Source organism: Canis lupus, chromosome 10, assembly GCF_011100685.1.
Source record: "Canis lupus familiaris isolate Mischka breed German Shepherd chromosome 10, alternate assembly UU_Cfam_GSD_1.0, whole genome shotgun sequence".
NCBI classification, from domain to species: Eukaryota; Metazoa; Chordata; class Mammalia; order Carnivora; family Canidae; genus Canis; species Canis lupus.
The window spans coordinates 20,745,036-20,771,446 of NC_049231.1; the positions used below are offsets into that span (position 1 = coordinate 20,745,036).

A 26,411-nucleotide genomic window follows, 5' to 3' on the forward strand; every position below is an offset into this window, starting at 1 on the left:
TTCTCCCTCTGCCTATGTCTCTGCCTCTCTCTCTCTCTCTCTCTCTCTGTGTGACTATCGTAAATAAATAAAAAAAAAAAAAAAAAAGAAGAAGAAGATTAGAGGGACTCCCTGGTGGCCTAGCGGTTGAGCATCTGCCCTCGAGTCCCGAGTCCCGCATCGGGCTCCCTGCAGGGAGCCCGCTTCTTCCTCCGCCTGTGTCTCTGCTTCTCTCTCTGTGCCTCTTATGAATAAATAAATAACATCTTTAAAAATAAAATAAGATTATGCAGGAGCTGGGAGGGTACTGGGTGACATGGTAAAATCCCTCTTGGATTTATCAAAGAAGGGTTCCCGGGAGAACCATGTGTCATATTGATGTCACTCTCGAGGTCCCTGGAACAGAGAGAGGACAGGTATTCTGAGAGCCTTCTCTTGTGGGCAGAGAAGCCGAGGTTCAGCGATGGGCATTGTCCAGTCAGATGGTTGACCAGGAGGGAGTGGAAGGCTCAGCAGGCTGGTCATTATGTATGGTGGTGCAGGCAGTGCACCGCACAACTTGGGGGGAGGGCAGACATTGCCAGGGTTGATGAGGCAGCCACTGGTGTCACACAGTTTGGCCACCTGGCTGAGCTCCTGTTACCAGCAGCTCCTTGTCCTGCCTCCCAGCCCAGTGTTCTCGATCGAATGGGTACTTCTTTACTCCTCTGAAGACCTCAAGATTTCTTTTTAAAGGAACTGTGCAGTGGTTATTTCCCTATTAAAAGGCGTGGAGATGATGTAATTAAATTCTGTGTTTTTACAACTCCCTGTTGCCAGTACTATCAGAAAGAAGTGTAAAATCTCACCGTGTTACACACTCGAGTAGACCCCAGAGCCCTCAAGTGGGGGCACTGAGGCTGTTGTTTTTAGAGGCGATGAGAAGGGCTGCTGGGGCCAGGAGAGCACATCCTCTCTAGGGAGGAAGGAGCCCTGTGCGCCGTGTGCTGACTGTGAGGCCCAGTGGCCCTTTGCACGCGCCACCCAGGTGAATCCAAGCCACCCCATGGAGGGCGGGTCTTGCGATCAGGTTGGACAAATGGGGCAGGGAGTCCAGCCGCCTGGCCCAGCCAGAGCCAGCTCTCGGCTGCCTGCTACATTTCTGGAACTTTGAGACCTGCGTGCTCCTGTTGTGTGGTGGCACGCACAGACTCCCAGGCTTGTGCTGGGGGGATGCCTGCAGCCTGTCTGGGTGGGTGTGCTCTGTGTCCTCAAGGGTCAGGAGACATGGGGGGTGCTGGAGATGGGGTGCGGCTGCCTGGGAGTTACTGTCGTTGATCACTAACCTCAGCCCCCTTGGGGAAGGAACCTGCTTCTTCTAGAAGTGAGCTGGCTATACCCCAAGTCACCAATTCCAGAAGAATTCTTTATATATATATAGTTTTATTTATTTGAGAGAGAGCGAGCATGAGCAGTGGGGAGAGGCAGAGGGAGAAGCAGACTCCCCACCAAGCAGAGAGCCCGATGTGGGGCTCAATCCCAGGACCTTGAGGTCATGACCTGAGCTGAAGGCAGATGCTTCACCGACAGAGCCTCCCAGGCACCCCGTCCAGAGGAATTCTTATGACCCGGCCCCGGGCGGGGAGGCTGTGCCGGTGAGGCCCTCAGGAACGGCCGAGGGGGCAAGCTTAGGGGGCGAGTGGGGGCTTGATCTTGGGGGCACCAAGGGTGGTTGACTTCAGGCCAGTAAAGGGGACAGGAGGGTCATTCCAGGACGAGGACAGGCCTCGGCCCAGGAGTGACTGGGAGCCCCCGGGGGCCCACACTCTAGGAGCACGGAGGGGTGCGCAGGACCTAGTCAGGAGGTGTGTGGCCCGCGGTCCAGCCAGCGCTTGGCTCACAGGCAGAAGCGCATGTTCGGAAGGAGGCGTCTCAGGAGGCATCTCAGCACCTTGGCGTCGGCTGCTGTAACAGATTAGCACACCTGGGGGGCTTGGGATGCAGAACTTTGTTCCATCACGGTCATGGAGGCCAGAAGTCCGAGATGCAGGTGGCAGCGGGGCCGAGCTGCCCCCAGGGGGCTCCGAGGAGGGGGGCCTTCCTTGTGTCTCCAGATGCTGGTGGCACAGGCCGTCCCTGGGGCCCCTTGGCCTGGCACGTGTCACTCTGCCTGCCTCCGAGGCCGCATGGCCCTCTCCCCGCGGGTCTGTGTCCGGGCCTGCCTTGTGAGGTCACCAGGGTCCAGCCTGCTGCCGTGGGCTCCTGTCCTAGCTGATTACATTTGCAGACCATTTATTTCCAAGTAAGATCACATTTTGAGGTTCTGGGAGGAACATAAATTGTAGGGGTACCCGGGGCAGCTGGTTTGGGGAATCGATTTAAAACAGAGCTGTCTGCCTGTGGCTTTCCCACGTCCTCAGCGCCCGTGGGTGGGAGGCACGTGTTGGCACCAGCAGTTCTGCCTCGGGCGCTTGTAGCCAACATGCTGACGCCTTCTGTGTTTTCTCTTCCCACAGCCCAACATCGGCCGCCTGGGCCTGCCCCACGGGCCGTCTGGAGAGAAGGTGGCCGTGGTGACCGTGGACGACTGTGACACGGCCGTGGCTGTGCGCTTTGGCAGCCTCGTCGGGAACTACAGCTGCGCTGCCCAGGGCACGCAGAGCGGCTCCAAGAAGTGAGCATTGCGGGAGGGGAGGCCCCAGCAGCCACCCCCGGTGACTGTTGCTCCCAGCGGGTCGTCTGGAGCAGGACCCGGATGCAGGGCACCTTGGGCACAGCACCCTGGCAGCCCCAATCCAGGCTGGAATCAGAGTCCCTCCTCTCGCTCGGGGTACCCCCGGTCTGACATGTTAGAACCTTCTAGAATAAGTCCTCTTTTCACTTCTGTCAAAGTAATGGCCAGGCCAACCCCGCAGTTGTGACAGCTAGCTTGCTGACCCTAGACACCATGGGGTCGCTGACCTCCATCCATCAGGCACGGGTCCCTGCGGCCCAGCATTGGGGTCAGTAAACCTCCCCCTGTTAGATCTAACTCAGAAATAAGACCACCGCCACCGACAGCTGTCACGCCAGCCTCAACGGCCAGAGCAGAGGCTCCGTTCCTACTCAGTAAGCTTTTGAAGTGGTGGTTAGTCCGATCCAGGCCGAGCATCTGGAGCAGCCGTGGTGCCCATTTTACTGGCAAGGAGGCTGTGTGTGGCCTGGAGGGATTGGCACCCTTACCCAAGGCCACGCGGCGGCTCACGGGGATCTGGGGCTGTGGTTTGCTGTGAGCTGGGCGAGGTCATCGGAGGTGGCGGGGGGTAGTGCCACAGTTTGGTGTTGGCTCGTGCCCGCCGGGCTGCTCGTACTGCTTGGGTTGGACTGCCCCCGGCAATGGGCGGGACTCAGTCTGTCCGGATCCGACGCAAGTTCGAGGAGTCCAGGGCACAGCCTTGCACCTGAAAGTGGAAGCCAGTGTAGCCCTAGAATAGGACCTGCCTTTTGTGTTCTGACCCGTTGGCCACCTACCTCCCTGTTCGGTTCCTGAGGTTCAAGGTGATGGGGTGTCTGGTGGCGCAGGCCACTGTGACGTTACGGCAGCATCAGGACCCCCGATGCTGCCTCTGGTCCCCCCAGACACAGAGGTCAGAGAGCTGGCTTTGTCTCCCCAGGTCCCTGGATCTGACAGGCCCTCTGCTCCTGGGAGGCGTCCCCAACCTGCCTGAGGACTTCCCGGTGCACAACCGGCAGTTCGTGGGCTGCATGCGGAACCTGTCTGTGGACGGGAAAAACGTGGACATGGCCAGCTTCATTGCCAACAACGGCACCAGGGCAGGTATGGCCTGACCGCCGGGGCCCAGGGGAGGGCCCCCTCCACATCCCGGGCTACCCAGCTCTGGGCCTCTAGGACGGGAGCCCTGGCTCTCGGATGTGCTGCTCTTGGGGCCTGGGCGTCCCGCAGTGTGGGGTGCGGTGCGGGGCAGACGCTCGATGCCACGGTCTTGAGCGTGTTACCAGACGACCTGGCCAGCTGGCGGAACGGGCAGCGCGTCCTGTGCCATTTCAGGTCTGCCGATCTTACTGCTGCCAGAGGGTCCCTTCCCTCGGGGCTGTGGCTCACTGGGCCATCTCCCCACCCCGTGGGTCGGTGTTAGGACTCAGTCCCCCCGACCGAGTGTTTCCTCTTCTGCGACCGTGCTGTGTGCTCTGTGTTCCCAGGCTGCGCTGCCCAGAGGAACTTCTGCGACGGGACCTGGTGTCAGAACGGGGGCACTTGTGTCAGCAGGTGGAACATGTACCTGTGCGAGTGTCCGCTCCGGTTCGGTGGGAAGAACTGTGAGCAAGGTGAGGGCCTGCGTGCCCACCTGACCCCGGGGGCTTCGGAGACCCCAATCTTGGGTGTCAGGGCTCATGTGGGTCTGCATGTCCAGAGCCACAGCCTCTGATGGTGTGTGTGTGGCTGCAGGCGTGGGCCCCCGGTGGGGGGTTGGAGCACACGCAGAGCCCGGCTGGGGTGAGATGCTGGGGCGGGTGTGCAGGAAGCTCGGCTGCACAGGGGGCCGCAGCCGGGTGGACACGTGCCCACGCCCAGAGTTCCTGTTATGGAGGCCGCGAGGCCCAGCGTGGCTGTGCCAGAGAAAACAGATGCCCACGTTGGGGTCACAAGAGCAGGAAACAGATGGCCCGGGGTGTATGAGGCCCAGCTCGTGTGCCCTGTGCTGTTGACTGGGGTAGCTCGTGTTTAAAGCCTCGGATGACGACTGTGCCGTCCTGCCTGGAGGACGTACGTGGTCTGGAGACAGTGAGGCCTGTCAGGCACCTGGTTTGTCCAAGTGTCACAGGCTGCATGGGGCTATCGATCACCCACTGCCACCTTCCTGGTCCCCCCCAAACATCTTGGAGCCCTTGGCTGGTCAGCGGCCTCCCCACCTCCATGCCCATCGTGCAGTGGCCTGTGTGCCTGGGGGTCGGAGCCCTCCCCAGACACAGATGTGGGGCTGAGTGGAGGTGCCGGGACTTGTGTGCAGTACTCACAACAGGTCACACTGTCCCACCAGGAGACCCTGCTGCTGCTCCTGGGCTCCCCACCTGGGGGTGGGACAGGCAGGTTGAGCTCACAGGGCCCCCCAGCACCCCGTCCGCTGAGCCCCAGGATACTGAGCCACCGTGCTCTGCCTTCTGTCCAGCCTGGGAGCCCTGTGTCATGCCCTGGGCAGGGCTGAGAACCCCCCAGCCTCAACCTCCCTCCCCAGGAAGGTGGCAGGAGCCCCAGAGGGTGGGCCTCTTCTGTAAGCCTGTGGGTCTGGACTCAGAACACCAGATACTGCACGTGTGGAAGTCTGACACTGGGCTTTGTACTGAAATGAAAAAGGCCCGGGAATTTTTCCGTCCCTTCTCCCCCGGAGCCTGTCCTGCTCCCCTGCAGCTGAGAAAGGTTCTCAGAGGCACGTCTGATGTGCGGGGCTCTGCGTTTCTGCGTCCACAGTCATGCCTCACCCCCAGCGCTTCAGTGGGGAGAGCATTGTGTCCTGGAGTGACCTGGACATCACCATCTCCGTGCCCTGGTACCTGGGGCTCATGTTCCGGACCAGGAAGGAGGACGGTGTGCTGATGGAGGCCACGGCAGGTGTGTCGTCCCGGCTGCATCTGCAGGTAGGGGGAAGCACGTCCCATACCTGTCACCGCACCGCCCGGGCGGCTGTGGGGCCCGCGTGCACTGAGTGGTGCAGCCAGAGCTCCCGGGCAGCTCCGCCCTGGCTGCATGGGCTCCCGGGGCACACGGGCCCGGTGGGGACCCTCCCTCTGCCCGCACCGGCCCGGCGGGGTCCCCGGTGTGAGGAAGAAAGGAAACACGAGCCTGCGTTCCCAGCCGGCCGCACAATCTCGCCATTCATAGCAGGGAAGAGTGCAGGGACTCCGGTGTGCCTCTACGATTCCCACAGGGAGGCTTGATTCCAGCACTTTCTTTCTTCCTTTATCACTGAGATGGAGTACGTGCGGGGCTGGCTGGACCCAGTAGTCCGGCTCCTCGGCTGCAGGACCTAGCCAGGGTGTGTCTTAGGCAGCAGCTGTGGCCTCCGGGCGTGTCGGAGCCGCAGGAGGCGGTGAGCACCCGCGGGTGGGGACGGGGGTCCCGAACTGGAGATGGGCTGTGGCCGCCTGCTGGGGGTGCCGCACACGGGCTGGCACCCCGAGGTTACGCTCTGCCCAGAGGTTCCTGAAAGTCCTCCTGAACTTTGAATCTCCTTAGGCTTGTGCTCTGTGAATCTTTTTGGAGTTTTCCGTTTTGTTTAACTTAAAACGTGGGACAGGCAGTAGAGATCCTAAAAACCTTTAAAACATGATTTTAATGTGCTGAATTCCCTAACTTTTGCTCCACAAATAGCTCCCCCTTGCATCTTCCCAGCTCCGCAGAGATTTCATTTGGAGAAACAAGGGGAGTTCCTGCCGGTGGTGAGAGTCCCCCGGTGACCCCGTTGGGCACGGCGCCCACCTCCTACCCTCGCTCTGGCCTGGGGTTTCACTGTATTTGAGGGTCCAGGAGACTCGGAGCCCGGGGAGCCCGGGGGCCACCTGCTACCTGCCGTCTCCACATGCTTTCTGTCTGCAGGGTGGGTGCAGGGGCGCAGCAGGTTCCTGAGCAGACCCTCCCCCTCAGCCCCTGTGGGACCTGGGATTAGAAGGAATTCCGTAACTAGGTTGTTTTTCCTGCCTTTCTTTGGGAGTTTCTTTCAAGTATGTGCGTGTGTGTGTCTGCATGTGAGTGTGATGGAGGACCTGGGGGCCGTGGCCACAGTGGCACTGACCCCATTTGCATGGGTCATTCCACACAGAGTGTCCCCTGGACCAGCCTCCCCTTCTGCCTTGGGGCCGGGCCACCCCGAGCACACCGTGGGCCTGCCCGGTGTGGTGGCTCCCCTGGTGTGTGTGTGGGTCCTCTCGGAGCTGTCATTCCTTCCCAATGCTTCTGGCCCGGGGGCTCTTCTGCCCATTTGCGGACTGGACTCGGTTCCCAGGAGGAGCAGGCTGTGCTGGGGTCATGGAAGGTCAGACGTGAGAGGGACCCCGTGGAGCGATCCCTCCAATCTCTTTGCTTGAGGGAAGCGCAGAGACTGAGCTTTGGGCTCCGGGGTTTCCTTGTCACCTGGGCTTTGCGGTGTCCACAGGATCCCTTTCTATTGCCCCTGTGGGCTGTCTGCCTGGAAACACTTGCGAGAGCCAGGGGCAGAAGTGGGCAGTGGGGGGCAGGGCAGCAGGCGGGCACCAAGGGGCAGGGGTAGCAGGCGGGCAGCAGGGGACAGGGGTAGTAGGTGGGCACCAAGGGCAGGGGCAGCAGGCGGGCAGCAGGGGACAGGGGCAGCAGGTGGGCATTGAGAGGTAGGGGCAGCAGGCGGGCAGTGGGGGACAGGGGCAGTAGGTGGGCAGTGGGGACAAGGGCAGCAGGTGGGCACCAAGGGGCAGGGGCAGCAGGCAGGCATCGAGGGGCAGGGGCAGCAGGCAGGCATCGAGGGGCAGGGGTAGCAGGCGGGCAATGGGGGGCAGGGCAGCGGGTGGGCAGCAGGGTGCAGGGGCAGCGAGCGGGCATCGAGGGGCAGGGGCAGCAGGCGGGCACCAAGGCAGTGGCCAGCGCCCCCTGTGACCTCCATGCCACTGGTCAGTGGGGGCAGGACCCCGAGGGCGCCCAGTGGGCGCGCAGGCCCCAGACTTGCCGACAGATCCGCGGGGACAGGGCCCCAGGGGGTGGTGACTAAGCCTGCACAGCAGGGGGCTGGGACTCGGAGCTCCAGCCGAGGCCTCTCTCCCCTCACCTGCCCTGCTCCCCTGTGTCACTGCTCAGCAGCACCTCCAGTGCCGGCCCATTCAGGTCCTACTGGAGGTACAGTCCGTGCGCCCCATAATTACAGCTGTCCTCGGGTTTCCCTTATTAACGTGAGATTTCATAGGGTTGCCGCCGTCCCGGGGCTAGCTCTGGGCCAGGATTTGGCAAGCACAGTTCTGCCTCGGGATGGTATTTTTCTCTGTGGTTATTTTACTCTTGGAACAAATTAAATTGGCTGTTTTTGATTCAGGTGATGAACTTACACGTTGTCATTTGGCAGTGGGGTCTCTAGGAAAAAAGTACGCCTTTGGGAGGAGAAACACTGAAAGCTACAAACTCCCATATTGCTTGAGTAATTACGTTATGGGTAGCTAATCCAAAATATTTGTGTGTGTTTTTTTTTTTTTTTTTTGCCAGAGACCATAGCCAGCTCCTCCACGTGGAAGGCTGGGTGGCGAGACCGGTGGCCTTGGGGGGAGTCCTTCAGACTCCAGTGGCCACCCAGAAGGCCACTTCAGGGCCTGAAGGCCGGTCAGCTGGGCGTTACAGGAATGTTCTGGGTTATTTCCATGTGGTGTGTATGAATGCAGGCCTCCTGCAGGCCTCGTGAGCTCTGTGGGGCAGCAGTGTAGGTGTTCCTGGCTCCCGAGGCAGGCCAGATGCGCTTCGCCGTCATCCTGCAGCTCACACAATTTGGGTGGTGGCTCTCCGGCGCCCTTGCTCCGCCTGCATTGTCAAGGGGGATCTCCTGGCCATTGTTGAACGTCCTTCTTAAATCCCGTGACAGACCTGAGGGGGCAAAGCAGTCACTGCACGTGCGCCTGGGATTCATTCTGTTGCCTTTGTCTGCAGACACATGTCATTTTTATTGTTGATCCACTGGCCTTGGGGTTTCGTTGGCAAGGATGGTGAAAGAGCACAGCCAGGGGATTAAGGAGGTTGCCTTAAACTTCTGTGGACAGAAGGAGACAGAGCATAGAAAGGTGCAAAATCCCCTTCTTGATTTCACTCTCCATTAAGACTAAAACCCAAAACACATTACTAGTTGCATTGTCTTTATAATCAGTTAAAAATACCTTCTATTTTTCCATCATGATTTCTTTTTTTGATCCATGGGGTATTTAGAAGTATGCTTCAGGGCACCTCGGTGGCTCAGTCGGTTGAGCGTCTGACTTTTGATTTCAGCTCAGGCCGTGATCTTGGGGTCTCAAGATCGAGCCCCAAGTTAGACTCTGCCCTGGGCATGGAGCATGCTTGGATTTCTCTCTCTCCCTCTGCCCCTCTCCCCACTCCAGCCCACGCATACTCTCTCTCTCTCTCTCTCAAAACAAAAGTAGTATGTTTTTAAAAAAATATTTATTAGAGAGAGTGCACACACATGCAAGTGGGGTGGGGGAGGACAGAGGGCAAAAATCTTGAGCAGACTCCTCTCTGAGTGTGGAGCCCAAGCGGGGCTCGATCCCACGACCCTGAGATCATGACCTGAGCCAACATCCAGAGTCAGATGCTTGATGGACTGAGCCACCCAGGTGCCCCTAGAAGTATGTTTCTGAGTCAGCAAACAGGTGGCATTTTCTAGCAAATCATTCTGTTGTTGATTCTAGCATAGGTACAGGTCAGAGAAGGCTTTGCTGTGTGATTTCAGACCTTTGACATGCGTGAGGCTTGCTTCACAGCCCATCACTTCGTATTTGTGAATGTCTCACCAATACCTTGAAAGAATGTGTGTTCTGCGGTCGCGTTCTATAGTGTTCTGTATACGTCAAGTAGGTGAAGTTCGCTAATTATTGGGGTGTTCAGACCTCTTATATCATTATTGATTTTTTTTTTGTTTCTCTGCTCAGTTACTGAGAGAGAGGAGTTTAAAAAGTTTGCAGCCCCCATTGTGGGGATTTAGCTCTTGCCCCTTTTCGTGTTCTCAAGTTTTGCTTTGTACATTTTGAGTCTGTGTTATTAGATGCATACAGATTTAGAATTGTTGTATTTTCCTGGACAAGCAACTCTGTCATCGTTAGGAAAATCAATTTTATCTCTGGAATCTCTTTGTTTACTTTCAAGTCTACTTTGTCTCGTTTGTAGAGCTACACCGGATTTCCTTTGGTTGGTGTTTACATGATGTACCCTTTTCTGGCCTTGGACTTTCAACACTTCTGAATCCTTATATTTTAGGTGTGTCTCTTTTAAGCAGTGCATTAATAGTTGTTGTTGTTTTCTTAACCTATTCTTTTACTTGAAGCAATCTTTCAACATGAGCATCTTAGGTTAGTTGCAGTGCTGTTTCCTCATCCTCTTACATGTCTTTATACTGGGTAGCTTGAGTCTTATCTCCCAAAATAGAACATTTATCCACAAAAATAAGAGTCACCTGTATCTGTTTCCTCGAAAGTTCTCTGGTTCTCGTTGTTCTCAGGTCTGTCTGCTGATTCTGTTTTATGGATTCCCTGGGTAGGAGGGGGGTTGGTGGTCTGTTTCCATTCACTCTTTCTTGCATCTCTTGGTTTTCACGCACACGGTCTTGTCTCCTCCAGTCCTGGGTTATTTTTGGCTGAGTGCTGAACATCATATTGAAAACCCAGTGAGAATTTAAAACTAGAATAATGGTGTCCCTGCCCCTCATGTTTCTTCCAGCAGGCACCCCCACACACTTTGGATGGGCTCTGAATTCCAGTTTTTATCATCCCAGCCCCAGGAGCCTGGAAAGCTTTGCTCAGCTTCCAGGCTCAGCTGTGTCTTCCAGAACCAGCTGACAACCCACAGTGGAAGCAAACATCAAACTCGCTTCTACAGATTTTCATTTCCTACCTGGTTGTGGCTCCATAACTCTGCCTTGAGTCGTTCTGATGCCTTTTAGTGTTCGTCTCGTGTTTCTAGCTGTTCTCAGGAGGAGGGTTACTCCAAACTACCCAGTCCTTTGTTAGGACAAGATCTTGCCATTACTCCTGGCTATGTTTTCTTAAAACATGAATGTCTTGGGCCAATTACTTTGCCAGTGTTTGTTTTTCTGTACATGTATGTAAATGTGGTGGCCCGAATCCTGTCTCATAAAAGTGGAATGTATGCCTTCAAAAATAAGAGCTCAGTACTCACCTGAATCTGTGGTTGTTCAGTTCCCAGTAATTAAGTCCAATGGGCTTTATCTCACCTTCCCTCTGTCCACATCTGACACTTCTTGCCACAGGACAAGGCATATAATTCTGCAGAGTGATATGGGCAACAATTAGAAATTAAACTTGGCCTCATTTTTAGGTCTGTCTTTGGCCCAGTGCCCTGTGGGGAGTCTTGTTTGTGTGGCTTTGTTGTTGAAGTGACCGCAAAGCGTCTTCTGTTCTGTCATCATCACATCAACTGGTAGGTCTGGCTCTCCTTGTCCTACAGATCCTAAACAACTATGTCCAGTTTGAGGTGTTCCATGGTCCCTCCGACGTGGCATCCATGAGTTTGTCCAGGTCACGTGTGACTGATGGGGAGTGGCACCACCTGTTGATAGAACTGAAGAGCGCCAAGGAGGGCAAAGACATCAAGTACCTGGCGGTCATGACCTTGGACTATGGGTTGGACCAGGTGAGTTGGCACCTGTGCCCTCTTTGGAACAGGACACTTTTACAGAGTGACCCCTCCACATGCCAGGACCTAGCAGAGCTCTAAAGGTTTCAGGGACATGCATTCTGGGCCCCCCTGAGTTTGGGTCTCACGCACCTGATACTGTGGTCCCTAGAATCTGTAGCTCATCCCCTTTCTGGGTGGTCAGCTCCTGGACTCAGGAACTGGACTCAAGGACCAGACTTTGTCTAGCTGTGTGTCCCCTCATGGTGCCATTAGCACCTTTAGCTGTGTTTTTTTTTTTTTTTCTTTTTTTAAAGATTTTATTTATTTATTCATGAGAAAGGCAGAGAGAGGCGCAGAGACACAGGCAGAGGGAGAAGCAGGCTCCCTGTGGGGAGCCCAATGCGGGACTCAATCCCGGGGCTCCAGGATTACACCCTGAGCCAAAGGCAGACGCTCAACCCCTGAGCCGCCAGGTGTCCCAGCTGTGGTTTCTTTTAGCAGAGCTGTCCCGAGTAACTACAGTGTGCTCGGTGCCATGCCCCTGGGATACAGAGATACAGTATGAGCCGTGGGTACCAGAGGGGCCGCGGGACAACAGGCAGGTGCACCTGTCCCGACGGGCAAGTGGCCTTCCAGGCAGGGCTCCCTCACAGCGTGCTTGGCCAGCCACACTGGATATCCACGGTTTGCAGGCAGTAACCAGAGGCCTTTTTTCTGGGACACTTCAGGGGCTGCTGGTGATTCTCATGCCCTTGGAGTCTAGGCTCATCTCACACTTGGTTCTGAGAATAAATAAATAGCTGCTGTGTTCCACGTGCAGCCTTCCAGGGCCTGAGGGTCTAGCGGGGACTTTCTCAGATTCCTGCCACAGTGGACGTATTTTACATTTGCTGCTGTCTCCCCGGTTCACCTGTGTTTTCCTGGAGTGGCTCAGTTGTGGCGCCCGTTACGGAGGTGGCAGGTTGCCTGTGTGTCCCTGCAGCTGACCACCTCGGTTGTGCTGGCACGTGGATGTGTGTCCTGTGACCCAGTTCCCAATCCTGCCTGTCACACGCAGACGGTGGTATTCTCTGCCGGGAAGGCTGTGCCCGGGTCCCCCTTCTGTTTGGAGGCCCGAATGCCCTCAGGCTGTGGCAGAGTGACCATGTTTTAGCTTTTGAGCATGTTCTTCCCAGATGTGTCCAGCGTAGTAGATGTAGCCCCCCCAACCCCCGTCTCCTTGCACAGGACACAGTGCAGATCGGGAACCAGCTTCCAGGCTTGAAGATGAGAAGCATCGTGGTGGGTGGCGTGTCTGAAGACAAGGTCACCGTGCACCGCGGGTTCCGGGGCTGCATGCAGGTATGGCAAGCTGGGGTGCCCACCCCTCGCGGGTGGCTCAGGGGCTGCCCACACCACACTCGGTGCCCTTGGCCAGCCTGCTGGTTTCCAGCAAATGAATAATGTGTCTCACAGCCAACCCAACCTTAGCAGATCCGGCTTCCAACTTAGACCCATCCTGCACATGATCCCCCACAGCATGCCCATCCTCCCCACAGTCCCCCAGCGCATCCCCGTCACCATGCCCCAGTCGGCCACTTGCAGCTCTGCCTTTGTGTTGTCTGGGATGTGCCCCTCACTGTCTCCCCGCCCCCCACCCCCTGGCCCACTGCCATGCTCACCTGAACGGATGCCACACTCGTCCCCTGGAGCAGGCGTTCCAGCAGCAGCTGGAGTGAGCTGTTTATCAAGTAGCTCCGCGCGTGTCCCCCGGCCTCCCACTGCAGAGAAGTTAACTCGCCATGTGCCGCCCCCTTCACCGTCCCCAGCCTCCCCGGTGACCCCTTCTACCTCTCCACCACCATCCAGCATGGACCATGCTGTGTGGCCCCACGTGGTGTTGGGCAGGTGGCCCCTCTGCCGGGATGCCCTCCTCCCAGGAGCCACCTCGCCTGCCTTCATCAGTAGCCAGGCTCTCCCACGACCTTCACTTACTTCTTCCTGACGCCAACCATGGGATTATTGGGATGTGGACGAGGAAAAAAAAAATATCCTCGTTTCCAGCAGCTGGTCTATCTGCCTGGAGTGTACACCTGAAGCCGGCAGGAGCAACCCTACCCTTCCCCATGCCTGTCCCGGCTCTGCACATAAAGGAGGCATTGCTTTCTGGTGACCAGAGAGAACTGGGGGCTCACCTAACCCCCGGTTACCTTTTGGGGTCCCTCCAACCCCACGACATCGGGCTGAATCCGGCTGCCCCTTTTTAACTCAGGGGGTGAGGATGGGGGAGACGTCCACCAACATCGCCATGCTGAACATGAACGACGCCCTGAAGGTCAGGGTGAAGGACGGCTGTGACGTGGAGGACCCGTGCACCTCCAGCCCCTGCCCTCAGCACAGCCGCTGCCATGACGCCTGGGACGGCTACTCCTGCGTCTGTGACAAAGGTGGGAGCCCCGCGCCCGCACCTCCTTGTCGCGAAGCCCGCCAGCAGGTGGCCGTGCTCTGGTGTTGGGAAGAATCGGGGAGACCTAAGCTGGGGCCGCCCCCTCGGTGCTGTGGGTCTGCAGAGGCCTGAGCAATGTTGGGGCCCGCTCCTCAAAACGCGTTACCATGTCTCATCCTCATTTGGGACACGGGGGACACTCCAGGCTTTATCCTCAGGGCACGTGATGAGGTGTGGGAAGGAATTCATGAAAAATCCACACTTTCAAAGAGTGTACTTTGAGGGGTCGCCCCTGAATTCTGAGGTGCTGTGATGCTGCTCTGCTGGTCTCTGCCCACCGTGTGACCTGGGGTGGCCGGGGCACCCTGACCCACAGAGGGGCTGTGCTCCCCGTGACGCTGAGTGCCCCCACCCCCTCCATCCATGGCGGCGGAGTGCGGGACGGTGAAGATCCAGGCTGCTGGAGACGTGTCCGCCTCGGGGCTTGGGCTCGGTGGGGGGGGGGGGACCCGTGATGTCGCAGGAGGATTTCAGGGTGGTGCTCATGCTGGCCTGTCCCCACAGGGTACTTTGGAAGGAAGTGCGTGGACGTGTGCCACCTGAACCCCTGCCAGCACGTCTCGGCCTGCGTCCACAAGCCCGGCTCCCCGCGGGGCTACGTGTGCGAGTGCGGGTCCAGCCACCACGGGCAGTACTGCCAGAACAAGTAAGGGGCCCCCCTTTCAGAGCCCGGCCACCGCTCCTCCCCTAACGGGTTTTCTCCTCCCAGTCACTTTGCGCAAAGATATGTGTCATTGTGGTTCCTGTGGGCATGTTTTTTTTTTTTTTTTCCCAAATTGGTCATGAAGTGAGTAAGAATCTCACGGAGCGTCTCGAACTCAACCCGTCTGAGTGTTTTTGCACGCCGGAAACCCAGAGCATACTCGTACATCTGGGGCCATGCACGGAGCAGGGGGGATGCTGGGATGCAGGGACCTGCCCCACAAGCCTGGAGCAGAGCATGGGCCCGTGGCAGCCCAGCAGAAACACGGCAGCATTGAGTGTGGGCCTCCGAGGGTCCCGGCTGCCGCGTGGGGCTCAGGAGGAGCCGGTGGCGGAGGAAGCTGGTCCAGGGGTGGCCGGGAGGCTGACAGTGTCCCCAGGGGCTGGCACTGCAGGTGCAGAGGGCTGAGTCGGCAGTAGGGAGAAGGGGGACCCCAAAGCCCTGGGGCCCCCCCTGCTGCAAAGGCAGATCCACGGACAGGTGACCGGAGCACTTCTGCTACAGTCATTTTTATGCCCCTGCTGTGTATACCATCAGTGCTTAATAATTGCTTACCAGGTGAGCGAGGGAGCAGGAGAGGTTGACTGCTGGGCGGTGAGGGGTTGGCATGCACTCACTGCGGCGGTAAACCCAGGGCGGCACGTTGTCTGGAGGAGCCTGAAGGATTTGGTTGGGTTGAGGGTGTGCATCCCACAGGTGTCTGCAGGTGACAGCGACAGGCAGCGGCCCGAGCCTGGGAGGGGCGAGCCTGACCTCGTGACTTTCAGGGTCACACACCTCAGGGTGTGTGGGGCCCTCGAGGGCAAGACTGGGTCTGTGTCATGATTCTGAAGCCACAGGGCCCAGCCCATGGCTGCAGGATGCTGAGCGCAGTCCGTGAGCCAGGCACCATCGTGCGGGGGCTGGGACAGGGGGAACCCAGATGAGTGCAGTCCCCACCGTGTGGAACGTGGTAAGGTTGTGCTAACAGGAAGCCCAGGTTGGGGTACTCACCTGGGCTTTCCAGGCAGAAGGAAAACATGAGCAAACAAATTATTTTAGAACTAAGTTTTGTAGTAGATGCTCTCCAGACCTGGGGCCCCTCGAGTCTGGGGTTCTCAGGGGTCATGGGAGAGGGGGACCAGCAGGGGGGACCCGAGGCCACTCCAGGGGGACAGAGGGGCCAGAAGCAAGCCAGCTAAGGCTCCCGGCCCCCAACTGTCCTCCTCTGGCTCCGAGGACAGTTACGCACACCTTCCCTCTGCTGTCCTGTGTCCCCAACAGGATTGACCTTCCGTGTCCCAAAGGCTGGTGGGGGAACCCCGTGTGCGGACCTTGCCACTGTGCCGTCAGCAAAGGCTTCGATCCCGACTGTAACAAGACCAACGGACAGTGCCAATGCAAGGTGAGCCCGCCTGCGTCCTCACCCCCATAGGCACCGTCCCCACCCCCGGCTCAGGCGGCCAGCCCTGAGGGTTGACTGCATCCCTACCCGCACAGGCACCTCCTCCTGCCATGTACTAACACACATGGTCAGACCCCCTGTGGGGACGGTTCCATGTCCCTGCCTGACAGGAGCCTGGACACTGGCCGTGGCTCTGCCCAATGCACAGCCCATCCCACTGTTCGGCAGGGGACCCTTGAGTCGCCTGGCCAGGGCCGTGTGGCCAGTAAACGTCCGAGATGGGCACAAACCCAGGACTTTGCAACCCTAAGCCCATGCTCCTGACTGTCACCCTGACCTGCCCAGTGGTAGACTTTCAGGTGGCTTCTGACTTCTCACAATAAAATAGCCTGCAAGGGCCATCGTTGTACATAAATCTCCATTCGAATCCAATCTTTTTTGGGACAGATCCGCGGGTGGTCCACAAGTATTGGCTAGGAAGTTGGAGGGGTACTTTCCTGGACAGTGCACCTGCCCGGTCTGGCACGGCGGGCGCCCGGGAAGCCAGCGCAGAGGGGTGTGGGCAGAGGGCAACGGGCAGAGGCCCCGGAGCCGAGCCGAGCCGTAACCGGGACGCGCTCGGGAGCCTCCCGCGGGAGCAGAGCCTCCGCCCGCACCCGGAGCCCATGTGCCACTCTGGCTCCCACAGGAGAATTACTACAGGCCCCCGGATCAGGACGCCTGCCTGCCGTGCGACTGCTTCCCGCACGGCTCCCACAGCCGCGCCTGTGACATGGACACCGGGCAGTGTGTCTGCAAGTCCGGCGTCATCGGCCGCCAGTGCAACCGCTGTGACAACCCTTTCGCTGAGGTCACCACGCTCGGCTGTGAAGGTCCGAGGGGCCCCATGATCCCTTCAGGCCACATCGCAGGGACAGTGTGCTGGGCTCGTGCGTGCGTGCCCGTGTCTGCGTGTGTGTCAGACCTCACGGTCTGACGGTGTCCACTGGGCCTTCTGCTGGTGGCCGCGGGTCAGAGCCTGGGTCACCCCCTCCCCACCTAACACCGATGAGAGAAGATGCAGGCGTCCGGTTCTTGGTGGGGGCGGGGTACGCGGAGAGCCCTGCGTCTCTGTGGGCACGGCCGTGCCTGGCTGAGCAGCCTTCCTTCCCCACCCCGTACCCCAGTGATCTACAACGGATGTCCCCGCGCTTTTGAGGCTGGCATCTGGTGGCCGCAGACCAAGTTTGGGCAGCCAGCAGCGGTGCCGTGTCCCAAGGGCTCCGTGGGTAAGTACCGTGGCCTGTGGCATCCATTCCAGGCAGGCAGTCGGTCGAGGCGTGGGGGAGACTTGGCCGAGGCATCAGAACTCACGGGATGTCCTGTGTCAACAAAATTTCTTTACCGGAGTGTTGGGGGAAAATTAGACCTTTTCCTTAATAATAAATGACAAAACCCGGAAAGGCCATAATGCAAACGTTACTACGAGCTTAGTGGCCGGGACTCAGGCTGCTTCACTGTTCCCAGTGCGGGGTTCTCTTTGTAAAGTGGGGGTGGTAGCTGCGTCCGCGCCCCGAGGGGTGTCCGGAGGTCCAGGGAGACGACAAACCGAAGCACACGACTGCGAGTCGGATTCGTGGCAGACGCGCAGGCCTCACGGATGTTCAACGACAGAGCCCGTTTCTGTTTTTGTGGGCGTGCTCACATGTTTGCTCACAGTCCCCGGGCGGCTCGGGCCTCACGGTGCAAGTCAGGCAGCTGCAGACGTGGCCTCGGACGCACGGGGAGAGAGCTTGCATGGGCTTCGTGGCCGCAGGGCCTGGCTAGCCTGGGGCTGGCCGAGGGGCAGGCCTCATGCCTGGGGATCGCACCTCAACCGAACACACCGGGCGTCGGCGCACACAGATGGACGAGCATCATTAGCGACTGGGGTGTCAGGGTCCCCTGTCCCTTCCATTGTTCCCTAGGAAACGCAGTCCGACACTGCAGTGGGGAGAAGGGCTGGCTGCCGGCGGAGCTCTTTAACTGCACCACTGTCTCCTTCCTGGAGCTCAAAGCCATGGTAGGCCCGTGCCTTAGGGACCTGCGTGCGTGCGGGGGGGGGGGGGGGGGGGGGGGGGGTTAGGGAGGGGGCAGGTGGCAGAGGGATCCTGAGGCCAGGGGCTGGGCCGACTCCGGAACATCGCGCATATCTGTTCCGGGCGCCCCCCGCAGGGCGCAGCTGCTTTTCCCCCTGCCAGGACCGGCCCTGCATCTGGATCTGGAAACATGGGGTCCCCCATATTCTGGACCCACTGCCCCCAAGCTTGCCCTTTGTCACCACAGGTTTCTCTCCAGCTTCTTCCCTGGTGTCTCTTTTTGGCGCTCTCCAGCCCGGCAGCCCCGCCCGGTTGGTGCCCTAGGGAACAGCCAAAGTTCACTTTTGCTTTGGGGTTTTTTAAAGTCCTCGTCTGCCAAGGACGTTTCTACCGGAACGTTAGGGATTTCTGAGTAACAGGAAGGGGCATGGCAGCCGCGGTCGGGGCGCAGACCTGTCATTTGCTCCTCCTGCGCAGAACGAGAAGCTGAGCCGTAATGAGACGCGCATCGACGGCGACGGGTCGCTGCGGCTGGCCAAGGCCCTGCGGAACGCCACGCAGCACACGGCCGCGCTCTTCGGCAACGACGTGCGGACGGCCTACCAGCTGCTGGCCCGCGTCCTCCTGCACGAGAGTGGCCAGCAGGGCTTCGAGTTGGCGGCCACGCGGGATGCCGACTTCCACCAGGTGAGGGTAGGCGGCCCTGGGGAGGCCCCACGGGCTGAGGCTGAGCTGTGGCCCGGGGGTCCCGAGGGGGCGCGAGGGGCGGCTGGAGGTCCGTGCTCAGCTGTGCAAGATCGCTGCAGCCCGTACCCTCAGCTCCTCAGACGGGAGCTTCCGTCTCTGCACCCGCGCCAGGTCAGCACCGTGACCAGAGAGACTGGTTGCAAGGGCTAGGGGCGTTTGGGCGAGGGCACGGATGAGTCACGGTCTTGGTGGTGGGGACAGCCTGGTCACTGACAACAGACCGATAGTACTGGCCGGCGTTCCGTGTGGTTTACGTGAACTAGCCACTCACTCCCCACACGTCCTGGGATGTAGCATGGGTACTGCCCCATTGGTGGTACAGGTTAGGAAACGGAGGCAGAGAGAGCCCAGGGCATGTAGCTTGTAAGGAGGCTCCAGAGTCTCTGCTCCCACCTCGGGGTCCTGCTTTCAGAGACCTTGACGTCTCCTGCAGAGGCCATCATGTTTTGTGTTTAAGTAATCGGCCCCAAAGAAATGTTCAGAATGGTTGGTGAGGAGAGATGCTCATTCGTCCTGATGTTTGTGAACTGCTGGGCAGTGAGCAGTATTGCCCCATGCTTTTTCTGGACTCCTCTCCAGGCCTCCCCCTGCACGCAGAAACCCCTGGGGAGCCTTCCCCTCCACACAGAGAGACCCCCGGGGAGCCTTCCCTTCCATGCAGAGACCCCCGGGGAGCCTCCCCCTCCACACAGAGACCCCCAGGGAACGTCTCTATCTACACTGAGGCAGGTTCCCCTGGGATTCCATTTCAGTCCAGACCTGAGTTTGGGCTGATGGAGTTTATTCCCATTTTTGATTCTTTACAAACAGAAATTCTCCTCCCAGTTTTCATGTTAGAGCCCCTGTGGATAGCTCCATTTGCATAAACCTTGAGATTGCGGGGGAGGAGTCAAGAGCGTGACCTCAGGGTAGCCCGCAGTGTGTCCTTGGGCTGTGGTCAGCAGAGGGGCAGCGGTGCGATTGGGGTTCTGATGTAACCGTGCCTTCTCCCCCTCGCATCTCCGAGTGTATGTGGGCTTCTCCCTGACATGTGGGTGGCTCCAGCCTCTGAAATAGGAAACACCCAGGATCTTCCCCCCCGCCCCCTGTCTGATCCCACCTGCCTGGTCTCGGGATGCTCGGGATGCTTGAGGCTCTCCAGAGTCTGGTGTGCCCCCTGCCGCATCAGCTCGGCCTCCTCGGGCCGGCTCACTCACCAGCTGAGCGCCATCTGTCTGTCTGACCAGGACGTGGTGCGCACGGGCAGTGCCCTCCTGGCCCCGGACACCCAGGCCGCGTGGGAGCAGATCCAGCGGAGCGAGGGGGGCGCGGTGCAGCTGCTGAGGGGCTTTGAGGCCTACTTCGGCAACATGGTGCGCAACGTGCGGAGGACCTACCTGAGGCCCTTCGTCATCGTCACTGCCAACATGAGTAAGGGCGTGAGCCGGCTGGGCTGGGGGCCATGGGTGTGCTCCAGGTTCGGGCCCTGGGTGCAGGTCTGGGTGTGGCCCCTCCTGGGGCCGACTGTAGGAAGGGGTCACCGGCTCTGGCCTCTGTTTCTGTGTCTGCAGATAGGGAGACAGGACCCTCCTTGTCCAGCCTTTCAGAGATGAGCCAGGGAGACACACACCTCACTCCCAGGCCAAGAGTCCGGGCCAGATCCAGCTTGGCCCTGGCGGTCTGCAGGCCCCCCAGCTCGCGGGTGTGAGGCTGTGGGGAAGCGGGCTTGGGGTCTGGCTGCAGGTCCAGCCCTCCCGGCTCAGAGAGGCACAGAGCCCGGGAAGGACAAGGGACAGGCTGGCCAGGTACCTGGGTGGTGTGCCCTCCCTGAGTCAGGGGCTGAAGGTCGAGCAGATACCTGGTGACCCAGGTCACCCCAGCGCCCAGGATGTGCCACTCTGAGGTCCAGGGGTTTAAACGGTCGGGTTCCTTCATGGGGAGGAAGCCCCAGATGGTTCAACCAACCCCCACCCCACCACCCGGACAGAGTGGGCAGTCCCTGGGGTGGAGTGGGGGCCCCTCCCATAAGTGAGGGCCCTTGCTTTCTCCTCTTGCACGTGGTTACTAGGCACCCAGGTTGGGGGCGCTCGGAAGGCACTGGGGGACGGCTTTATGCATTTCCATCACTGGGAGGGCCTGAGCCCTAACCTGGAAGCAGTATCCCTAATGTGACCCCTGGGGCTGACTGGGGAGGGGCCCCCACATGGCGACCCAAAGATGTGCACGTCCTAGGCCCTTCCTGAGCACCCCCACCCTGGCCTGCCCTGTGCTGGGGGGGTGGGGTGGGCTCAGCCCCCATCATCACTGGGGGGCACAAAAAAATGACCACACCGGGCATTCTTCTGCCCTGGAGGAGGATCTGTGGAGCTGACCTCAGGGCTGGACAGGCTACACCCTCGTACCTTCTGGAACATTCAGGTGGTTCTTAGCTGAGTATCTTGCCTGCCACTGCCTGCAGCCCCTGTGGCGTGTCCCTGCTGCTCTGTCTGGGAGCATCCTTCCTGCACTGGGGTGGGAACCCAGCCCTTGCTCGTGTGGGTGGCTTGTGGGCACCCTTCATACTGGGGGGTGTGAAACCAGTCTGCTCAGTGGGGTGACTGGGGTCACTCTGCGGCATGTGGGGGTGACTGCTGGCCTCTCCACCACCAGGCTCCTTAGAGCAGTGGAGGTCAGTGCCAACGTTGGGGGGGACCGACAGCCTCAGGCTTGACAGTGTCCCCCCACAGTAGCCCCTGGGGTCAGTCCCAGCACCTGCTCAGGTTCTGGCAGAGGCAGGGAGAGAGTTACTGCTTCTCTGGCCGCCCCTTTCTCACACCCCAGCCAGACGGTTCCCGAAGCCACCGCGATTTCTCATTTCATGCTCAGGGCTAAAGCAGTGTGACTCTTGGCAGGTCTCGAGAACACGGAAGAGTAGAAGTAGATTCTGTTTGAAAGGTGGTCAGGGGCAGCCCGGTGGCTCAGTGGTTTAGTACCGCCTTCAGCCCAGGGCGTGATCCTGGAGACCCGGGATCGAGTCCCACGTCTGGCTCCCTGCATGGAGCCTGCTTCTCCCTCTGCCTGTGTCTCTGCCTCTCTCTCTCTCTGTGTCTCTCATGAATAAATAAATTTTTAAGAATCTAAAAAAAAAAAAGCGGTGGTCGGTGAGGGCAGTGGCTCTGGTTGGTCTGGAAACCAGAGGTGGTTGGGGGAAGCTGACAAGGGCGACCTGTCCCCACAGTTCTGGCCGTCGACATCTTCGACACGTTCAACTTCACGGGCGCCAGGGTGCCGCGCTTTGAGGACATCCGTGACGAGTTCCCAAAGGAGCTGGAGTCCTCGGTGTTCTTCTCGGCTGACTTCTTCAAACCACCTGAGAGCAAAGGTGAAGCCCCGTAGGCCGCTCGGCTGCCCTCGGGAGGTGGGGGGCCCCCCGGAGGTCCTACAATAGTAAGCAGAGCGGTTCTCAGTAGCAGAGCGTGTTCGGGGGAGGGGGTGCGTGTCGCATGCCTACCCTGAACGCAGGGCCCGCTGGGGGCGGTGGCTGGCGCCACATCCAAGTGGCGGTGGCGAGTCATTCTTGCAAGTCCTTGGCTGACTCATGACCTGACAAACGAGAGCGCTTAAATCGTGTGCGCTAGTCTTCCCCGACGTGCAGGGGAAAGCTGTCTCTACGTGTCTGTGACATTTTAGAATCCCCCATAAACAAGCTAGTTCTTTATTCCTGGGGTAGGACTATATTACCAAGTGGCTTAAACATTTGGAATTTTCTTAAAGCATAGTGTTTTTCACAGATCCACTCCAGCTACTGAAAATGTCTCAAAATAACGGACGCTTGAAAACGTAAAATTCTAAAAAAAAAAAAAGAAAGAAAGAAAGAAAAGAAAATGTAAAATTCTCTAATGGACAATTTAAAGTTTGAAACATTTTTTTTTTAAAGATTTATTTCTTTATTCATGAGAGACAGGGAGAGGCAGAGGGAGAAACAGGCTCTCTGCAGGGAGCCTGATGTGGGACTCGATCCTGGATCCTAGGATCATGACCTGAGCCGAAGGCAGGCGCTCCACCGCTGAGCCACCCAGGCGTCCCTGAAACATTTTTTTTTTTTTTGGAAATTAGTTTTGTCGGTTCTATGGCCTTATTATCCTTACTCTGATGTAGGATCCACCTGGACACTGACCTCATCTTTCAAACTGTAACCTGGGGTCAGTGTGGGCTTCCAGCGTTCGGCAGGGTTTGTTCCAACTGTCGTCGGGAGAGGTGGACGTGTGGTGCCTGCACACGTTGCTTCTTATCCTGACCTAGAAGCAGCCTCTTTCTCTGACGCTGTCAGTGTCTCTGCTTCTGAACTGACCACTGGGTCGTCCTCCATCTCCAAGCCTGTGGCATCAGGAGTGGACACCCAGGAGCCCAGTCTGCTTTAGAAGGTCCCATGAGAGAAGCTTCTGGCGGCGGCTGCCCTGCTGTCCTTGGGACAGCCGCTGGCCGACGTTCGGGCCCCCTCAGCCCCGTACGTGGTGTTTCATTCAACTTGCCGGTTAGCCAGCACCATCGCCCCGTAGGGGACCCCACCAGTTCTTTTACTGATGAAAAGACTCAGGCCCCTGGCTTCTGTCACCTAACCCCCCTCCAATTTTCCCAAACACCTGACTCCTCACGTGGCAGGGGAGCAGAGGAAAAGCATCCAAGGCTCCAGCTGAAAATCAGAGCACGATCTGGGTAGACGAACTTACAGGAGGTAGAGGGGGTGCCTCTGGCCCCCCAGCCCCTCGGAATCCCACCACCGGCTGTGTCCCTCCTGGAGGACCTGCGTCTCTTCCCCACGTATGGAACGGTGACCCAGGGCCCCGGGGCTTCACTCCGAGGGCTCGCCTCTGCTGGCCTCTCACCCACCCCCTTGGGCATGGGCAGGCCTGTGCAAACACTGACCTTCCCACCTTGGCCCAAATCCTTCTTTGCCCTGACTGTCCCGTACACGGGCTTTCATCCTAGCCCTGGACTCCGGCCCCTCTTCTCCCCGTGACCTGGCATGCCCTTGGCCCAGATGGCATATGCGTCTTGCCTGCTTTACTGGGGTGAGGTGCTCCTGGATGCCTTATCCACGGGGAGCCCTCGGGACCTACTTACTAGCTGGCAGGTTCCTTGGGGATGCAGTGAAGCCAGTTGAGCCGTGGATGAAGCTAAGGCTTTGGACGTGGCCATTCACTGGGGCCCGGAGCAACACTGGGAAGGGGCAGGCTCTGGGCTGTGAGAGCTCCCAAGAGGCCACCATGACCCGGGACACTGTCCAGTGTGCCCACTGCTCCCTCTAGTGCCATGTGACGCTGCCCGGAGGCTACAGCTCTGCTGGAGGAGGAGGATGGAGCCTTGGCCAGCGGCTGCTGGGAGTCAGACCCTCTGTTGCTTCCAGAAGCAACCAGATGAGAGGCAGCAGGACCGGGGGGCACTGAGTCAGCACCTCATTTGGCCCCCACTCTTTGGGACCGTCCAGGAGCCAAGTACCCATAAATGTCCTTGCTGGGTGGGAATAGTTGCTTCCGTCCAGGTCAAGTCTGAGCCCTGGGGGGCATCTGGCCCACAGGCGGAGGACTGGGCAGGGTCGCCCTGGTGGAGGAGCACCTGGCCGTCTCACTCAGAAAAGCCTGCAGCTGCACTGCCTCCCCCCAGAGGAGGAGCTGGGGGCAGGCCAGTTAGGTGACTGGCGTCCCAAAGCAGGTGGGCTGGGAGGCAATGCCCTGTAGCCGCCCCATCAAGGAGCCCCAGCTGCTCCCCCCGCCCCACCACAGTTACCTTCCAGAAAGCCTCAGTGCAAACCTTGGAAACAGTGACCCCTGAGACACTTAGAGCCTCTTGCCCTGCCTAACCCCAAAGCCAGGGCCGCTGACCAGCCTTTGGTGGTGTTGACCCGTCATCGGCCCTGAGCAGGGCCAGGAGGACGTTGAAGGTGCGCGTGCCCACGTCAGAGGGGCGGACACCAGTTGGTCAGATGGCATTTTGCTGGGATCGGTTAGCTGTCCTGAGCTGGGCCTTTCAGTGTGCGGTGTCCCCCTGCGTGGTGGGGGCGCGGGCAGAGAGGACAGCCACCCCCACTGCACCCCCCAGCCCCCCGCAGGCTTGTCTCCCGGGCCCCGCCCCTCCCACGACCCCTGTCCCTCCCTGGAGCACGTGCTTGCCAATGCAGCTCGGCGCTGCATGGTCTGGATTCTCCCAGAGGTGACTTGTGGACGACGTGCCACCAGGGGCATTTTGTCGGATGTTGAGAATGCGGTGAGGGTGGCCAGGCCCCCTCCTGTGACCACGCATGGACACAGGGATGGGGGAAAGCCTCAGCCTCCCAGCACCCGTGGTTACATGCCCAGTGGCAAGATGTCTTAAGCATCCACACCCCAGTGTGTGTACTTCGGGGGCTGCTCCTGGCCTCTTGCGTCGCTAGAGCACGAACAGCTTCAAACACTCCCATGACTCACGTGGCATAAAAGCACGAGAAGTAAACCCACAGGAGGGGCCCCCTGTCCCTCTCGCATGCTCCCGCTCCTGGGGCAGCCCGCGTGGGCCCCCTGCCTGCGGTGATGGAATCAGCCTGTGGGCCCGTGAGCGCTGCTGCTTTTTCCTGAATCGTGGGGAGGTGCCCGGAACATGCTCCATCCTGAGCACGGCCGGGTGAGAGTTTGGCAACGTCTGCTCCATCCCTGGTGTTGTGTGGGTTCTGCCACCGTCATCCCCAGCACTGGTCTGTCCCCACCAGACACCCACCCCCAGCGGCCGGAAGCCCCTCTTCTGCCTCTGTGTTCCCCGGTGCTCCCGTACGTGGGGTCACGCGGGATTGAGCGTCTTCCACGGAGCACGGCGTGGTCGGGGCTCGTCCGAGTTGGGGCAGGTGGTGGTGCTTCCTCCGTCTTTAAGGCCAGATCGTGTCCCACCGCGTGGACAGAGCGCGTCTGTCATCCGTCGGTCGGTTGACGGCCCGCTGGGGCCGTTGTGGGTCGCGCTGCTGGGAACGCGGGTGTGCAGGTGTCTCCCGGAACCCCTGCCTCAGCGTGGGGCACGCACCCAGAAGGGTTGGGGCGTCCCGTGGGGGCTCGCTGCGTAGTCTCCTGAGGGAGCACCTGCCGTTTCCCGCAGAACCGCTGTGACTTCAGGAGGCACCTGCCCTAGGACGCAGGCCCCCACCCTCACGCCCCGCTTGCCTTGCAGAGAGCCCCACGGTGAGGCCGGCCGCTCGGAAGGCCGCACCACAGACGGCGCCCCCGGGGCCTGGCGCCCACAGGGAGGCCCCATTCAGGAGGCAGAAGAGGCACCCCGACGAGCCCGGCCGCTTCGCCGTGGCCCTCGTCATCATCTACCGGACCCTGGGCCAGCTCCTGCCCGAGCGCTATGACCCTGACCGCCGCAGCCTCCGGTAAGGCCCGTTTCTAGATAATTCCAGGGGGCTTTCCTGAGTCACATCCCCACCGCCCATGCGTCTGTATGAGGACTTCACACTGTGACCCTGGCCCCCGGATGCAGCCCCCTGCCCTGAGCTCCCTTGGACGAGGGTCTGGCTTCGGGCCCCACCTTCCCTGCTGTCGCTGCCAGGCTGCCCCCACCCTGCATGCGCCCTGCTCGGCCTCCACGGACGCTGTTGCCACCCGGGCCAGTGGTGTCATCCCGCGTGGAGGGGCCGCCCCTACCCCATGCACCCCGGGCTGCCCCCCTAGCTGCCAGGTCCACACGGGCTGGAGAACACTGCCCCGGGGATGGCGGGGCCCCAGCAGAGCTGGGCGCCCCCCGGAGCC

The 26,411-nt window shown here is 59.5% G+C and overlaps 1 protein-coding gene across 1 annotated transcript in view; it reads left to right on the top strand.

Moving 5' to 3' along the window:
- CELSR1 (cadherin EGF LAG seven-pass G-type receptor 1) overlaps window positions 1–26,411 on the top strand; it is a 133,109-nt gene that overhangs the window by 90,172 nt on the left and 16,526 nt on the right. Inside the window, exons 7-22 of the mRNA XM_038551560.1 lie at window positions 2,475–2,632; window positions 3,612–3,775; window positions 4,159–4,284; window positions 5,426–5,592; window positions 11,135–11,320; window positions 12,533–12,646; window positions 13,557–13,731; window positions 14,295–14,436; window positions 15,757–15,877; window positions 16,566–16,749; window positions 17,044–17,145; window positions 17,824–17,918; window positions 18,412–18,621; window positions 19,908–20,091; window positions 21,878–22,021; window positions 25,831–26,035. Of these exons, the coding sequence (XP_038407488.1) occupies window positions 2,475–2,632; window positions 3,612–3,775; window positions 4,159–4,284; window positions 5,426–5,592; window positions 11,135–11,320; window positions 12,533–12,646; window positions 13,557–13,731; window positions 14,295–14,436; window positions 15,757–15,877; window positions 16,566–16,749; window positions 17,044–17,145; window positions 17,824–17,918; window positions 18,412–18,621; window positions 19,908–20,091; window positions 21,878–22,021; window positions 25,831–26,035 (2,477 nt within the window). The remainder of the gene's footprint in view (window positions 1–2,474; window positions 2,633–3,611; window positions 3,776–4,158; window positions 4,285–5,425; window positions 5,593–11,134; window positions 11,321–12,532; window positions 12,647–13,556; window positions 13,732–14,294; window positions 14,437–15,756; window positions 15,878–16,565; window positions 16,750–17,043; window positions 17,146–17,823; window positions 17,919–18,411; window positions 18,622–19,907; window positions 20,092–21,877; window positions 22,022–25,830; window positions 26,036–26,411) is intronic.